General features: G+C 35.4%; 1 protein-coding gene across 1 annotated transcript; it reads right to left on the bottom strand.

Annotated features, from left to right (window-relative positions):
- LOC136976972 (F-box/LRR-repeat protein 16-like) lies at window positions 1–9,695 on the bottom strand. The gene is made up of 3 exons (XM_067272376.1): window positions 8,169–9,695; window positions 975–1,123; window positions 1–703 (listed from the first exon to the last, which is right to left on the bottom strand). Exons 1-3 carry the CDS (start codon window positions 9,248–9,250, stop codon window positions 555–557), a joined length of 1,380 nt encoding a protein of 459 aa, XP_067128477.1. The 5' UTR covers window positions 9,251–9,695; the 3' UTR covers window positions 1–554.
- Window positions 9,696–13,511: the final 3,816 nt, after the last annotated feature.

Consider the following 13,511-nt stretch of genomic DNA (forward strand, 5'->3'; position numbering starts at 1 on the left):
TTTTGGGATCTTCGAGGAACACGACCCGGTCCTTGGAGAGAACCCCAGTACGAAGATGGCCCCGAGCAACGGTGAACGTATAAATCGAAAATAAAGGATTTGAACCGGTATTTGATTATCCTATCAAATCGTATACTGTATTCTATGGACTAGTATTGCTTAGGAAGTGTTAAAGTGGAGCGTATTTCGATAAACGACTAGGATCTACGGTGTATTATGGTCGAGATTTTTGATCTAGCCACTCTAAGCTAATTTGAAGGCGGAGACGAGATAACATTAGTATAAATTTCGATTATTACTTTATCAATTTAATAAAAATAGTCTCGATTTATTTTTCTGGGTATTTAAATTATTATTATATTCCGTCATTGGTCCGAGCGGGTGTATACGTCGAGACGACCTGAAAGTTTCGAAAAAATCAAAATAGAAAAATGAATAACTATGGTAATAGAATGAAAAGGTTAAACTACTTTGCTGTTATAGGATGATAAACAAATTTTGATTTATCTTATAGTGCAACAGTTATATGCTGATCTTTCCTATTCTATCGGAACTTATTCAATGATGAGACACGTGGGAAGATTTTCGTGCAGAAAATGGATCAGTTCTTTAGTAACACAAGGACAGTTTGTTAGTTCCAGTTCTTGAAGGTGTCTCAACTGCGCCAGAGACGACAGACCCGCAGACGTTATTAGAGGGCATCCTAAACAGACAAAACAGGTTTTCCTCTTAGACACTTGCCACAATAATTCGGGTCGCATCCGGTTGGAGCACCGGCGTGCCCTAAACCGTTCGGGTTCTCGACATTCTAGTATGCATCTGTCAACCGCAATGCGTTCCGATATTCTTTGGCAAGTTCACCGGTACATACTGGAACGTACCCTTTATTTTGGTGCGGTTTAGGGCCCTCTTGTGCTTCGTCCCGTAAGCGACTTCACGTATAGAATTTAATATAATAATAATACATTTCGTACCTGCTAAAGATATAACTTGTAGATTCCTCATTCTGCATAAGTGTTGAATACCGTAATCTCTAATCTGTGTGCACCACCTCAGATACAGTACCATCAAGTTGGCCATCGTGGAGAGATAACCCAGTCCAACGTCAGTTATCTGACCGCATCTGTAATTTAGAAAACAAGTTACAAAATCTCTTTAACGGTCAAATTTTGGTAGGAATACATTTTTTATGCTGTAAATTGCATCGTATGTAAGAACAATAAGATGGCGTGTGAGGAAATTTAATCTTCCACGCATTCCCGCTGCTAGGAAGGCGGGAGATAAGAGCGGGTTTAAGACAATTTGGCTAGTGTTTCTCCTCGGTATAACGAAAAAGACGAGGGTTCTTACCTCGCAAGATAGAAGAAGAAGAAGAAGGGGATGACATTTTCATCGAGACATCAATTTTCTCGTGTTCGTTAACTACCGGAAATGAACGAATAACGATAATTTCCTATATTTTTGGATACAGAATAACGAGTTTCCTTTAAGATTTTAAGAATCGGTTTACATAAAATTGGACTCGAGAAAATCCGATAAAATGGATTTTTACTCTTATTGGATTTATAAATATTGAAGCAAAGGCAATTTCTTTAATCCGGATTGCTATTTTAGGATTTGACCGAATCGAATTGTGGTGTTTAATTTGAATTTTATCTTCACTTCATTTCTACCACGGGCTAATTAATGGAAAGTTTGGACGGTAATTTTCGATCTGCATCTCTCTGTTTACAGCTTTATCCCTTTCCTGATGCATCTAAACTCGATTTTCTTCTACCGTATTTCTTTGCGGTAGTTAAGATAGACTTTAAACTAATATCTTTACATTTCGTTACGTACGGATGCCCCGAGAGACTCGTATATGGCTCCGGAGCCATCATTTGAATGGCACTATTCGATCCGATAAAAGTGTTGCAGCAAAAAGAAAACCGAAAGAACTTCGGGATTGCAAATCAGACCGAAGTCGCGAAGCGTGTTTTAAATACATTGCTTATATTACAATTCTGGTTCAAAATGTAAATATTCCTCCTCATTTTTCGACAGGTTAATGGCTTCGGAACATCATTCTCTAACGTAGCTCATTTACTACGTAGTTTATCATCATCGAAAGAATATTTGAAGCATTTTGTATAGTTAATTATTTAAGATGGAAGCGCATCACGTAGGAAATCAGAAGGATGTCAATAGAAGTCGTTTACGATGCGAGAAACAATGAAGAACCATCAGAAATGTGGATACTAAAACACGCAAATGACCGTTTCACTCGATAAAATCGTGGATCGAATTCATTTAATCCGTATCAAAACATCAAAATACATATATATATATATATATATATATATATATATATAATATATACAAGGAAGATTCATATTCTGAAAATTACAATCTCGTACTTCGAGTAGATTTGTTATCGATCGATGTTACAACAATGTTCTATCGACGAAGACGTGATTCTATTTTTCAAACTTTTCGATGAGAAATGTGAAGAAATTGAGAAAAGTAGAGAGAAATTTCGAAGAATCGCATCCACATTTGTCTACATCGAGAAATCCGAGAGGAAGAATACAATTAACGAGTGACTGACAAGCAACTCGAGTATTCGTGTATAATCAATCACTCGTTAAAACGTACTTTTCCCGTTTACGTTTGGCCATTTACGTGGCAGAAGACGAATCTAAAACGTGTGATGAACTCTCGATCTATTTCGTATTCTATAAATAGATCATTTTCAATTAAAAAACAAGACACAAATCAATCGGTCTTCTACGTCATACGAGAGCAATGCTTCCTACTGTCGAGTAAACAACGGCTGTAAAGAAACAAGTGTCTGATTAACAGACGTGGGTAGACAAAAAGCTTCTGAAACATTAGTTTGTTTCCCACGTAAGTATAAACGGGCGAAACCTTCGGGTATTAACGGATTCGAACTTTGATCCTCCGTTGCAAATGGATCTATTTTTACCGTTTCTTTCGTCGTTTCGACTGATTATTACTTTAACTTATTAAAAAAATCAAATGTTAATGCTTATAATTAATAAATATATTAAATAAAGTGATGATAGAACTACCCGAAACACAGAAACGAAAAGAACAGATGACGATTTGAGACCTCAAATAGAAGCTGATGTAACGCATTGCATGCAATTTTTCACGCTTGAAATTTCGTGCAAATATACTTTAAAGCTCGTTAATTGACCACGTAACTTTCATAGAACCGTTTGTTTCTCGTATACGGTAATGACGACCGTAACGTCGATTAAATCGTAGCGATCAAATAACCTTATTTGTATACGATATCCATATCGCACTCGCGTAAATTAACACAATTTTACATCTGCAGCTCGTTATTTCGTAAGCTATTTGTATTGTAGATCGATACGTTACACAATACTCTGTATAAGGTTACGGTTGTATCGATGTACGAGGTGTACTCGCGCTGTATTGATGTATAAGAGTAAAGTCCGTACATATAGGAAATCCGTATGGATCTAAGGCTTCTGTATTGTTCGGAGGGGTATTGTTACGATAAGGAGATTCGGAGAAGCAATAAAAATAATACAGAATATCTTCGTATTATTTCTAGTTCGTAAGGTTCAATAATATACCGTCGAACCTCCAACAACGGCGGCCATTTTGAATTGCATGCAAAATAACCTCGAAACAACGGCCTTTTTTTTAAGTTCCCGTTAATGGCCGTGGTTCGGAGGTTCGACCGTACGTAGTACATAAATACACTTTATTATTGATTTGTTAATAACTTACAGGAAATAGAGAATCGAATATCTGCAGAAAAAAGATATTCAAATTCCTATTTGCCTATCGCACATTGCATAAATAATGTATGAACCTTTCCGTATCTTCTGATATGTATTTGCAAAATTGAATTCAAATGCTCTTTATTGTTCGATAAATATCGTAAATGTCCAATTATCTCGTCCCTAATTTGCATAAAAATTGGTATCTTCGGACTTGGGCGTAAGAAGAATGCATACAAAAGAGCCAGAAGGGTTCGAAAATTTGATTTTCTCATACAAATAATATCGTTTGTTGATATTTATCACCATATTTAATTAGGGGGAATGCATTAAAGTGGCATAAGATGGCGTTAAATTCAAAATGGCGTCGCTTACAAGAATCAAATTTGATGTATCATTCGCCCATTTTTTTGTAGAATTTAAACAATAAATCGCACCGGATTACTTTTATACGTCATTAATTCTGTTTAAACATTAAATTTTCCCTCAAATGGACGAAAAATTCCCGTTTTTTCGGGGGTATAACATTCTTTTTCTGGAATGCCAACGTAAAATAATTACGTAATTTCATTGTTAAAAAGTAGAATAAAATATAAAATTTAATATAAATTTTCAAAATTAATTTTATTAAATCAAGATCTAAGTTAATGTAATTTGTTGATAGGAACGCAATAAAGATCGATGAGTTCGAGTCCAGGTGGCGGGCAGCTCGGTAAGCCAGCCAATGACAAAATCCGTTTCATACGAAACAAACAGTTTATTGGCTCTGCCTGCCACTAGAGGCGCCCGTCGTTACGTAAATATAAACTGCATTTTTTAAAAAATTGCTTACGTCGAAAACGAGCTAAAAAAAACAAAAATAAAACTCGATAATTCATCACGATTCGCTCTAAAATTACATTCTTAAGTTACTAAATGTTACGCCACATTTTAAGTATCGAATGTTACGCCGTAAAAAAACGCAGACAAACAGACAAGTTGTGTGTGTCATTTTACCATTTAAGTTACGACATTTCGTAACTGATGCTAAACTACAAGATATGTCAATAAAATTCCGGTTCTAAAGACATTATACAACAGGGAAACTGCTTATCTATTGCGTAACAGTCGACGTAACTAAATTATCATTTCAGTTACACGCTCCTTATTACTTTCGGGCTAATTACAAGTTGCGAGATGATTTGGCTACCCTTTCCACTACTAAAACAGGCTCATTCCCGACTTAACGGGGGTGAGCCTTTTTTATTGTAAATTACTCGGGGATGAGCCTTTTACTGAGTTAATTCGGGAATGAACCACAAAAAAAAGGCGCATTCCCGATTTGCCGCTTCTAAGCCAAATTACTCAGTAATTTACTCACCTTTAGTTAATCGTAGTTAGCTCGAAAGTCATAATTAAGGCTAAACTACGAGTAACTGTCATTAGAGGTAAGTAAATTACCATAATTATTTACCTCTAGTTAGCTTGGGAGTCGTAACAGTAAACTACAGATAATTTACATACTTATAATTAATTCCGAGCTTCGGACGTCGGAATGTTTACATTGTCCGTTCGTGTGTCTGTCCGCTCGACGTTTCTCGGAATTTATAGGATGTAATTTTTTTTCTTTTTTACGAAAATGGAGACGATATTTTTCGGAAAAAAAAAATCGCGGAATGTAACCGTTATTTGGAATTATTGGCGATGACGTTTTTAAACAGGAGATCACGTGACGTTAATCGATCAGAGAGCAAACAAACGCGTCTGACTTCTCGTGTGTGTGACTCTCCTAAAATTAAAGTGTACTCAGTTAGCGGGGTGCAAATATTTCCGCAGATTACATTCGAACGAATATTTGTACTCTCTTCCGACACTAGAATAACACAAGAAAAAAAAAAAAAAAAGAGGAACAACGAGGTGTTTGCCCAAAGATTATTATTTTTTTTTTTTTGTTTACATTTGCGTAATAATAATCTCGTGTTTCTCCCTCGAATACCCTCCACGTATTTCTTGTGTGACTTTGTTACTGTACTAGACACTACTATAGAAGTAAAACAATTGCTGCGTCGAGTGGGGTCGATCCGTGTTTTCGATTTGTATACAAAATACCCGGTATATGAAATAAAAAAAAATGAGGATACTAAAAACTGTACGCGTGTGTATCTATAACACCACGTATTGTGGTTAGATACGTGTTTTTGTCCTTTTCGTGTGCGTGCTCTTGTGTAGTATACTGTACTTGTAAATGTTGTGTTTGTATGTATAAGTTACTTCTACGCGCATTTACGCGCGTGGTGTTAACATACACGTCTATTTGTTTGAGTGTGTATTTTAATTAAGCACGTCTTACGTTTACGCCTGTTGTTGTGTGTATTATCTATGCGTGTATTTCGTCACAATCGAATGGCGAATTTCTACTGTGTTTAAACACTAAAAAATCCTCGAACAAAACAATTTAAAAAAAAAAAAAATTAACTAATGACACGTGACGGAAGAACACGTGTTATTTAACATTTCGCACTTGGACATATTCCACAATTGGGATTTTTTAAAGGAATTTTGGAATCAAAACAATTTTAAATAATAAAAAAAAACAACAAAACAAAGAATTATCGACGATTCAATTAGATCATAGAGGAATATTTAAACAATTGAAAACAATTGTTTTCTGACAATATACATAATAGAAGTAATTTACTTACGAAGGAGCGAATCTGTGACCTAAATACGAGAAACAATTCCATTTGGATTGTTTATTTTTTAAAAGAAACATAAACTTTAAGAAATATTTTGCAAAAAACAGAATAAAAATAAATGTTTTAGAGCCAAAAAATATATATTGTTTTTTTTTTGTCCGGTTTTATTCCCTCGTTGGACAGAATAATGGCGGAGACAAGTTAAAGAAAAATAAGAGTGATAAAAGCTATGTCGTGTCTTAAATCTGTTGAAATTCTCCGGAGACGTCCTCTTCGTCATTCGAAAAGAACCAATAAAACGAGACGAAATTCACTAAAATTAAACAATTAAATATTTCCAATCGAACAATTGACCAATCCCCTATAGGAATTCTAAAACGGCGGCCTTTAACCCCTCGTAACTTGGCTTAACTTCCACCCCCAAACCGCCATCGTCGTCAATCCGAAAAAAAAAATACAAACCGTTTAACGTTACATTTTGCTCCAAAATTTTCCGAAATTAAGACCATTGTAGCGTACCACATTACAGTGTACTACGTCATCATTTTTAACCCTTTGCAGCAAGCGTTATTCCCGAAATTTTCCCATTTTCCCTCTCTTCTTTCCACGTTTACCTACTAAAACGGTGTCGTAGCGCCGTGTACCGTTTACGGTACATGGCGGTGTTACGGAACGTAGAACGCGCAGTTTCGCGCCGCGTGGTCAATATCCTGGTTTATTAATAGTTTACGGAAGGAAAAGGAACAGAACAGAAAAGGAAATCGACTTAATCGAAATGGAAAGGCGTCGGTAGACATATTACTTTACTTAGATGACGACACGCGATTTTGGAGACGTCACGAAAGGGGTCCGAATTCTGCCATTCTCCCCGAATATATATATATATATATTTTTTTTTTTTCAAATTGGGCAACGATTAACCTACAGAATTGGGTGTGTCTTCTTTGGCGAAAATCGTCTAACCGAAGAACAATCGATAGCTTCCAGATGAAATAATCGTAACAGATATGGGGCTTCCTACAAAATCCCTCAAGAGTGCCCCCCTTTCTGGACGATAACCGTCCGGTTAAACCAACTAAACGCGGCCGTTTAATCACGGATAATCGCTCTGTAACTCGTTAATTACAATTTACATTTTAATTGTAATTAATTAGAAGTAGTCGAGTGATGTAAGTGTAACCGATGGTCTCTCTTTTTCTGGAGCATTTTTGGCACTGTACCAAAACCCCGTTTCGAAGCGCATTTCCTACGCTTCCATGTAAAACTTCTGTGTCCCGTACCGAAACATTTCGTACCCTGGTAAAAAAAAAAAAAAAAAACCGTACACCACACTCGCGTGGTGATTATATAGGAAATGTATTGGTGACGTATCCGGAGTATGCAAATTATATCCGGTTACGGCGGCATCCAGGTAAGAGAATCCAGGTCCTCTGGTTTCTAAATATAGTCCGTCCACCTCCGCCAATCAGTTACCATGACGACAGTTGTTATTGGATTTGATTCCTACCGTCGAATTAATGGTAAAAGAACCTTGACCCATCGAAGAATCGTAGGAGACGAGAGGGTTGTTATGGCAACTAAACCTCGGAGGATTCAAAATAATGGCATTTTCCTCCCTCCCCGGAAGGTTACTTTAATGTAATTTATAGCCATAAATAAGGGGAGGAAGAAGAAGCGCGTGCGACCATGGATGGTCCTCGAGCGGAGTTATTAACGGAAAAGGGTTTGTTCTCACCTGTCTAGAGTTAGCTCTTCCAACAACGTGAGGTCACAGGCGATGTATTCTAGAGAAGAATCCGTGATTCTGGGACACCAGGACAGGTCGAGAACACGGAGGAGTCTGAGATTTTCGGCTAAGAGCTCGATGCCATCGTCCGTTATCTTAGAACAACCCGACAGAGAAAGTACGTTCAAATTGGGCAATACGTGAACCACGTTCAACACACCGTGATTTGTTATCTCCCAGCAGGATTTGAGTCTTAAGACGGACAGAGAACTGCTCTGTCTCGGCCCGAACGTGGCCAAACCCGAATCTGTCACGTGGTACGCCTGAAGATTGAGTTCACACAACGAAGGTAAGAGCTGAGCAATGGCAGAAACGCTGTCGTCCGCTACGTTGATGCAGTCGGTCAGTGTCAAGGATACGATCCTGGGCGAGAGACTTGCCCAGAATCCCGCGTCCGTGATCTCGTTGCATCCCGACAGCTCCAATTGATTAACGAATTGAAGGGTGGCCAACAGAGTCTCGAGACCCTTGTCAGTCACGTTGGAGCATCTCAGAGACAGGTGTCTCACGTGTTTGACGAACTGAGCCGGGAAGTGAGCTGCCAGGTGATAAGCGTCGTTATCGTTAGTACCGAAAAGGCACAGGGCCTCCAGGCCCCTTCTCTCGATAGAATGGTACATCTTCTTCCGACCGTCGGTTCCTCCGCAGTTTCTGATCTCTCTCATGTTGAAAATGGGCATCAGACCCTTCCAGTAACCGGGCTGGTAGGCCACGTCCCTCCACGCTCGGCACACCTGGGCCAGAACGGGCCTGTCTCGTGTGGCCACGTAAGAGAACAACCTGACCAGGAATCCCGCATCCTGCCACATGTCCAGGGTGGAACAGGGTTTGACGATGGTGGCCAGGTAGTCGCGTATCCTGGAAGCTCTGTGTGCCCTTCTTCTTTCTAAGATCGAACTGTCCGTTCGATTAACCGTGTAGTTCTGTGTTCTACCGGCGGTGGTACCCGATTTGCTCCTGACTGTCAACCCGTTGAAACACCTGCTAAGTTCGGCAGCTGCCCTCTTGGTGAAGCTGACTTCTGCTGCCATCCTGTCTCGCCACCTTCCTCTATATTTCTCGTTGCTCGTCGACCATCCGAAGCGCTTAACGTAACCGTTATGTTGTCTTCATTCACCGAGGCAACGATTCTAAAACCCGAGACTGCGTAGTGTCTTCTCCTCTGACGTCACAGTGCGGTTCGTCCATTGTACCGTCGGGTTTGACGCTGCCCCAAAACTTATCGCTTCTCTGATCTGTTTTCCTAATCGATGCGTCAAATCTCCGAGATGACCGGTGATTTTTTTTCCCATTTCGTATTTATCGCCGCCTTCTTTCCCTAGGTGAGTTCTTCGGTGACGTCACCGGCCAGACACCGCATTACCGGTTTTGCGAGCGCGTTATTGAGCCTTCCTCTGCAGTGGATGAGATCTGTGGGTGGATGCCAAACTCTCGTCGATAAACTCGCCGACTACGTTAGCTCCACTCGATTCTCGCCTCCCCCCGAAGAAACGCGAATATTAAATAATAATAACATATATATAAAATAAAATAATATTCTTATATTTTAAAACAACGCCGAATATCGAAAAATAATCCGGAATTACGAATAAATTCTTCGCCTAACGCCGAATTTATTATTATTTTTTTTAAAAATAAATAACTCTTTCGAACGCCGAAAGATATCGATTGTCCAGTTTTGCGCAACGCCGCCATCTCGTAACGAAAATGTGAACTATTTAGAAATAATTTATAAAGCAAATTTGATTTTGGTCAAAATTATATTTTTATTTTTAACAAAATTTAAAGTAAAATTATTTATAAAGAAAAAAATACAAATGTATAAAAACAACGTAAGCAATTACATAATTCGAAAAATGTTTTGGCACTTAATTAGTTCATGGTGGTAGTTAATTGCCAAGAAAACATACAATGGTTTATTTTGTCATTTTTTAATTTTTTAAAAATAAAACAGAAAAATATATTTTAAAATTAAAAAGATAATAATAATTTTAAAAATAAATATTTAAAAGTGACTTTTAAAAGAAACAAATAGACCTATTTAATTATAAAACTGTAAAAAAAATAAAAAATACAACGTATAAAATAATTTTTAAAATATTTCTTAGAATTAAAAAATATTAATCAATATAAATGAAGGCAAAAAAACATTCAAAATTTATAAACAGTAATTTCGAATTTTTTAAAATTAAGTTCAAAGACATGCTATCGCCATCTGACGATAACTTATAAAACTAAACATAATTTCTGTTTATTACGAACAGAAGAACGTCATAAAACAGTTTAAAATAATGATAAAAATGTTTATAAAATAAAAATTAAACATTTAAAAGATTTTACTAAAAAGAAAAAAAAATATCAAGACACAAGTGGTTATAATTAACAATGCACAATCCGGCCTTCTCTTATTTAAAAACAATAAATCACTTCCACAACGAAAAATAATTTTAATAAATTAAAAAAAAATAATAATTCCCAATTTAAAAATAATTAAATATACACGAGACGTAAATAAATTAAAATATTTTTATAGTCAAAATATTTAAATAAGAAATTACGTCATCAGGAATTAAAATTAAAAAATAATTTTATAAAAATAAAACTTCCGATTAAAAATAATAATAATAATAATAATAAAACACGATTAAAATTATAAATTATACAAAAGGCACTCTTGGTGATCAGCCATCATCTCGTTATTTGTAGTAATGATAGATAAGGGATATGACGTCGGTAGTGATGTCATCGCCTTTTAGTAATGTCGTCATTTCCTGTTTTCGATCCCTCTACAGGAAGTTCGGAAGGTTATTTGAATTTCAAAATTTAATATTTATATAATAAAATATTATCGTTATTTAAAAATAAATTTAAAAAATTAAATGAAGAATATTATTTAAAGTAATAATTTATTGGATCGTATTTCTAACATTTTGGGGGTTTGGATGTTAAAATCATCAAGAAATTCTTTAAAAAGGAAAAAAAAAAAAAAAAACTTAATTTTAAATGTATAAAATACTTTTTTCAGTTTATAAATACGTTAATATATAATTTAATAAACATAAATTATATATAGAAGTATATGCCGCTATATATAGTTAATGGAAGCTGAATATAGATTAAGGTCGTAAGAAACCGGAATCAACCGGTCACAAATTGAAAAAAAAAAGGTCATCTACTTTATAAATACAAATTTTAACAAGAGAAGAATATTAAAAAACTACATTTTCACCTTCAAATCTTAATAATTAGCATAAAGAAACCCTTCAAAGTTGTTAGAAATCCGCCATTTCTCACGCGTTTCCAGTTTGGAAATCGGAATTAAAACTTTGTTTTCCTCGAAAAATTTAAACAATTTCTAGAAATTTTAATTAAATTCTGCCATTTTACGGTTATATTTACGTACCTTTACATGATCTATGCAAGATTTTGGCATCGGAATCGAGTCCAACTGGTTCCTGTTTTCAAAACCCACTTCATAAATACCGCTCTTGGGAGTTCGGGATGATCGGGATCGGTATTCGGAATCCTGAGGATTATCTGGATTAAAGCTCGAGATCTGTCGGGAACACGAGGATCGACATTCAGAATCTTTGGGTCTTCGGGATGGAGTGGTAAAGATGGAGAAGAGTCAAGAAAATAGGAGCGAGGAGGACTGACTTTTCGTACGTGCCACGGACATATTTATAGGGGGATCATTTTTTAACAAGTAGAAATTGTAATTTCCGTTTGTGACGTGAGTCACAAAAATGAATTAATTAACTCTAGAAAGAGCCAATTTATCGTCCATTAGATTCCATTGAAGAGGTTCTAATTATTATTAATGGACCGAGAGATAAGAGAATTTCCTATCGATTTTCTGTTATCCTTGATGAAAATCTACCGTTTAATATATTAGTTAATTAAGTTCGAAATTAAAAATTATTCTCTATATTAATTAATATCTTTATTATATTTGTAAAAAGAATAATAAATTAAATATTAGAATTTTTAGAATTTCTTTAAACATTGGTTACGAGGAAGGAAGGAGGTTTTACGATTGACTTTTTTCAAGGATTTCTTCGAAATTTTGGAAAAAAAAAAAATTATTGTTTTTGCATCTTATAAACTACAAATTATCGTAATTTTGCCCTAAAATATTAAATTTTTACGCATTAATCGCCATGGATCTTGCCCTACAGTTTGCAGTTTCTGACCTTCGTTTCCTTGTGTCCTTCAAAACGATCGTCAGACAATTAAAGAAAGGTTAATTAATATTTAAAATATATTTTGAATTAATTAATTAATCGCTCCATTATGATATTCGGTGAGAAATCATTAATATTTACGCTCGATTTCTTATCGATTTTTTGCCCGTACACGTGGCCATTCTTTAAATAATTGATGATTCACCGCCACTTCGAGCCTCGTCAATTACGTATATTAGAGAATTGTTAACGTGGAAGGTCTCGTATAATCGACTGTAATCTCGTGTTTAATCTGTACAAACCCGTACAAGTTTATGTTAATTTATAACGAGAGGGGCATTGTTATTCTCTCCATTGATGCACGACTCCAATGACTGGTGTCCTGTAAAGTGATGAGATGAAGCGCGGTGAATCATGAAAGTTTAAGTAAATTTCTTATGTTTAACTGCTTGCAGATATTTAAAAAATAAATGTATATTCTCTATATTCTAGAAAATATATTCTATATTTATTATAGAAGGATCATTCTGTAAACAGTGGAATTTTTAGATTTAAGCAGTTTTCTTTGAAGGAAAACGATGTAAAAACACAGAATTTTTATTAATTAAACAGAAAAATTGGAAAGAAAAAAGTAGAAAACGTTTATCAAAATCGGAAATCTCTTCTATTTTTATTTTTATCCTTATTATTTTGTATGTTGGCGCTGAATTTATTATCATTTTTAGACATTTTCATTATTAAAATGAGATAAGTTCTATAAAAATCACTTCGAAAAACCAGGAAAACACCTAAAGAATGCTTAAATATTATAAAACTAGATAAAGAATAATTCTTTTTTTTTTTTAAAAAGCGCAAAAGACGAAGAAAATCGAGCAGTTTATACGTATGAAAAGTTGATAAAATCATAATTTCATTTCTTTTAATGCTTTAAATTTTCGAAAAATCTCGATAAGTAGGTTTTATTGTGAATCTACGAAAGCATAAAAATGTTTAAATGTAGCATTCGTCAGTACAAAAATCAATTATTTCTTATCTTTTGTTTATTCTCCCAAGTGGAATTCTTGGCGAGAGAATAAAAAAATAACGCTGCCATAAATTACTCGAACAG

The sequence above is a fragment of the Centruroides vittatus genome, unplaced genomic scaffold, assembly GCF_030686945.1.
Source record: "Centruroides vittatus isolate TY-2023 unplaced genomic scaffold, ASM3068694v2 contig_1112, whole genome shotgun sequence".
NCBI classification, from domain to species: Eukaryota; Metazoa; Arthropoda; class Arachnida; order Scorpiones; family Buthidae; genus Centruroides; species Centruroides vittatus.

What these genes read in the sequence shown, in the direction of transcription:
- LOC136976972 (XM_067272376.1), bottom strand. Translation starts at nt 9,250, where the DNA reads ATGGCAGCAGAAGTCAGCTTCACCAAGAGGGCAGCTGCCGAACTTAGC. An exon ending in GAAGAGCTAACTCTAGACAG is followed by an intron (nt 1,124 to 8,168) that starts GTGAGAACAAAC and finishes TCTAAATTACAG; the next exon opens with ATGCGGTCAGATAACTGACG. An exon ending in ACAAGTTATATCTTTAGCAG is followed by an intron (nt 704 to 974) that starts GTACGAAATGTA and finishes TTGTCTGTTTAG; the next exon opens with GATGCCCTCTAATAACGTCT.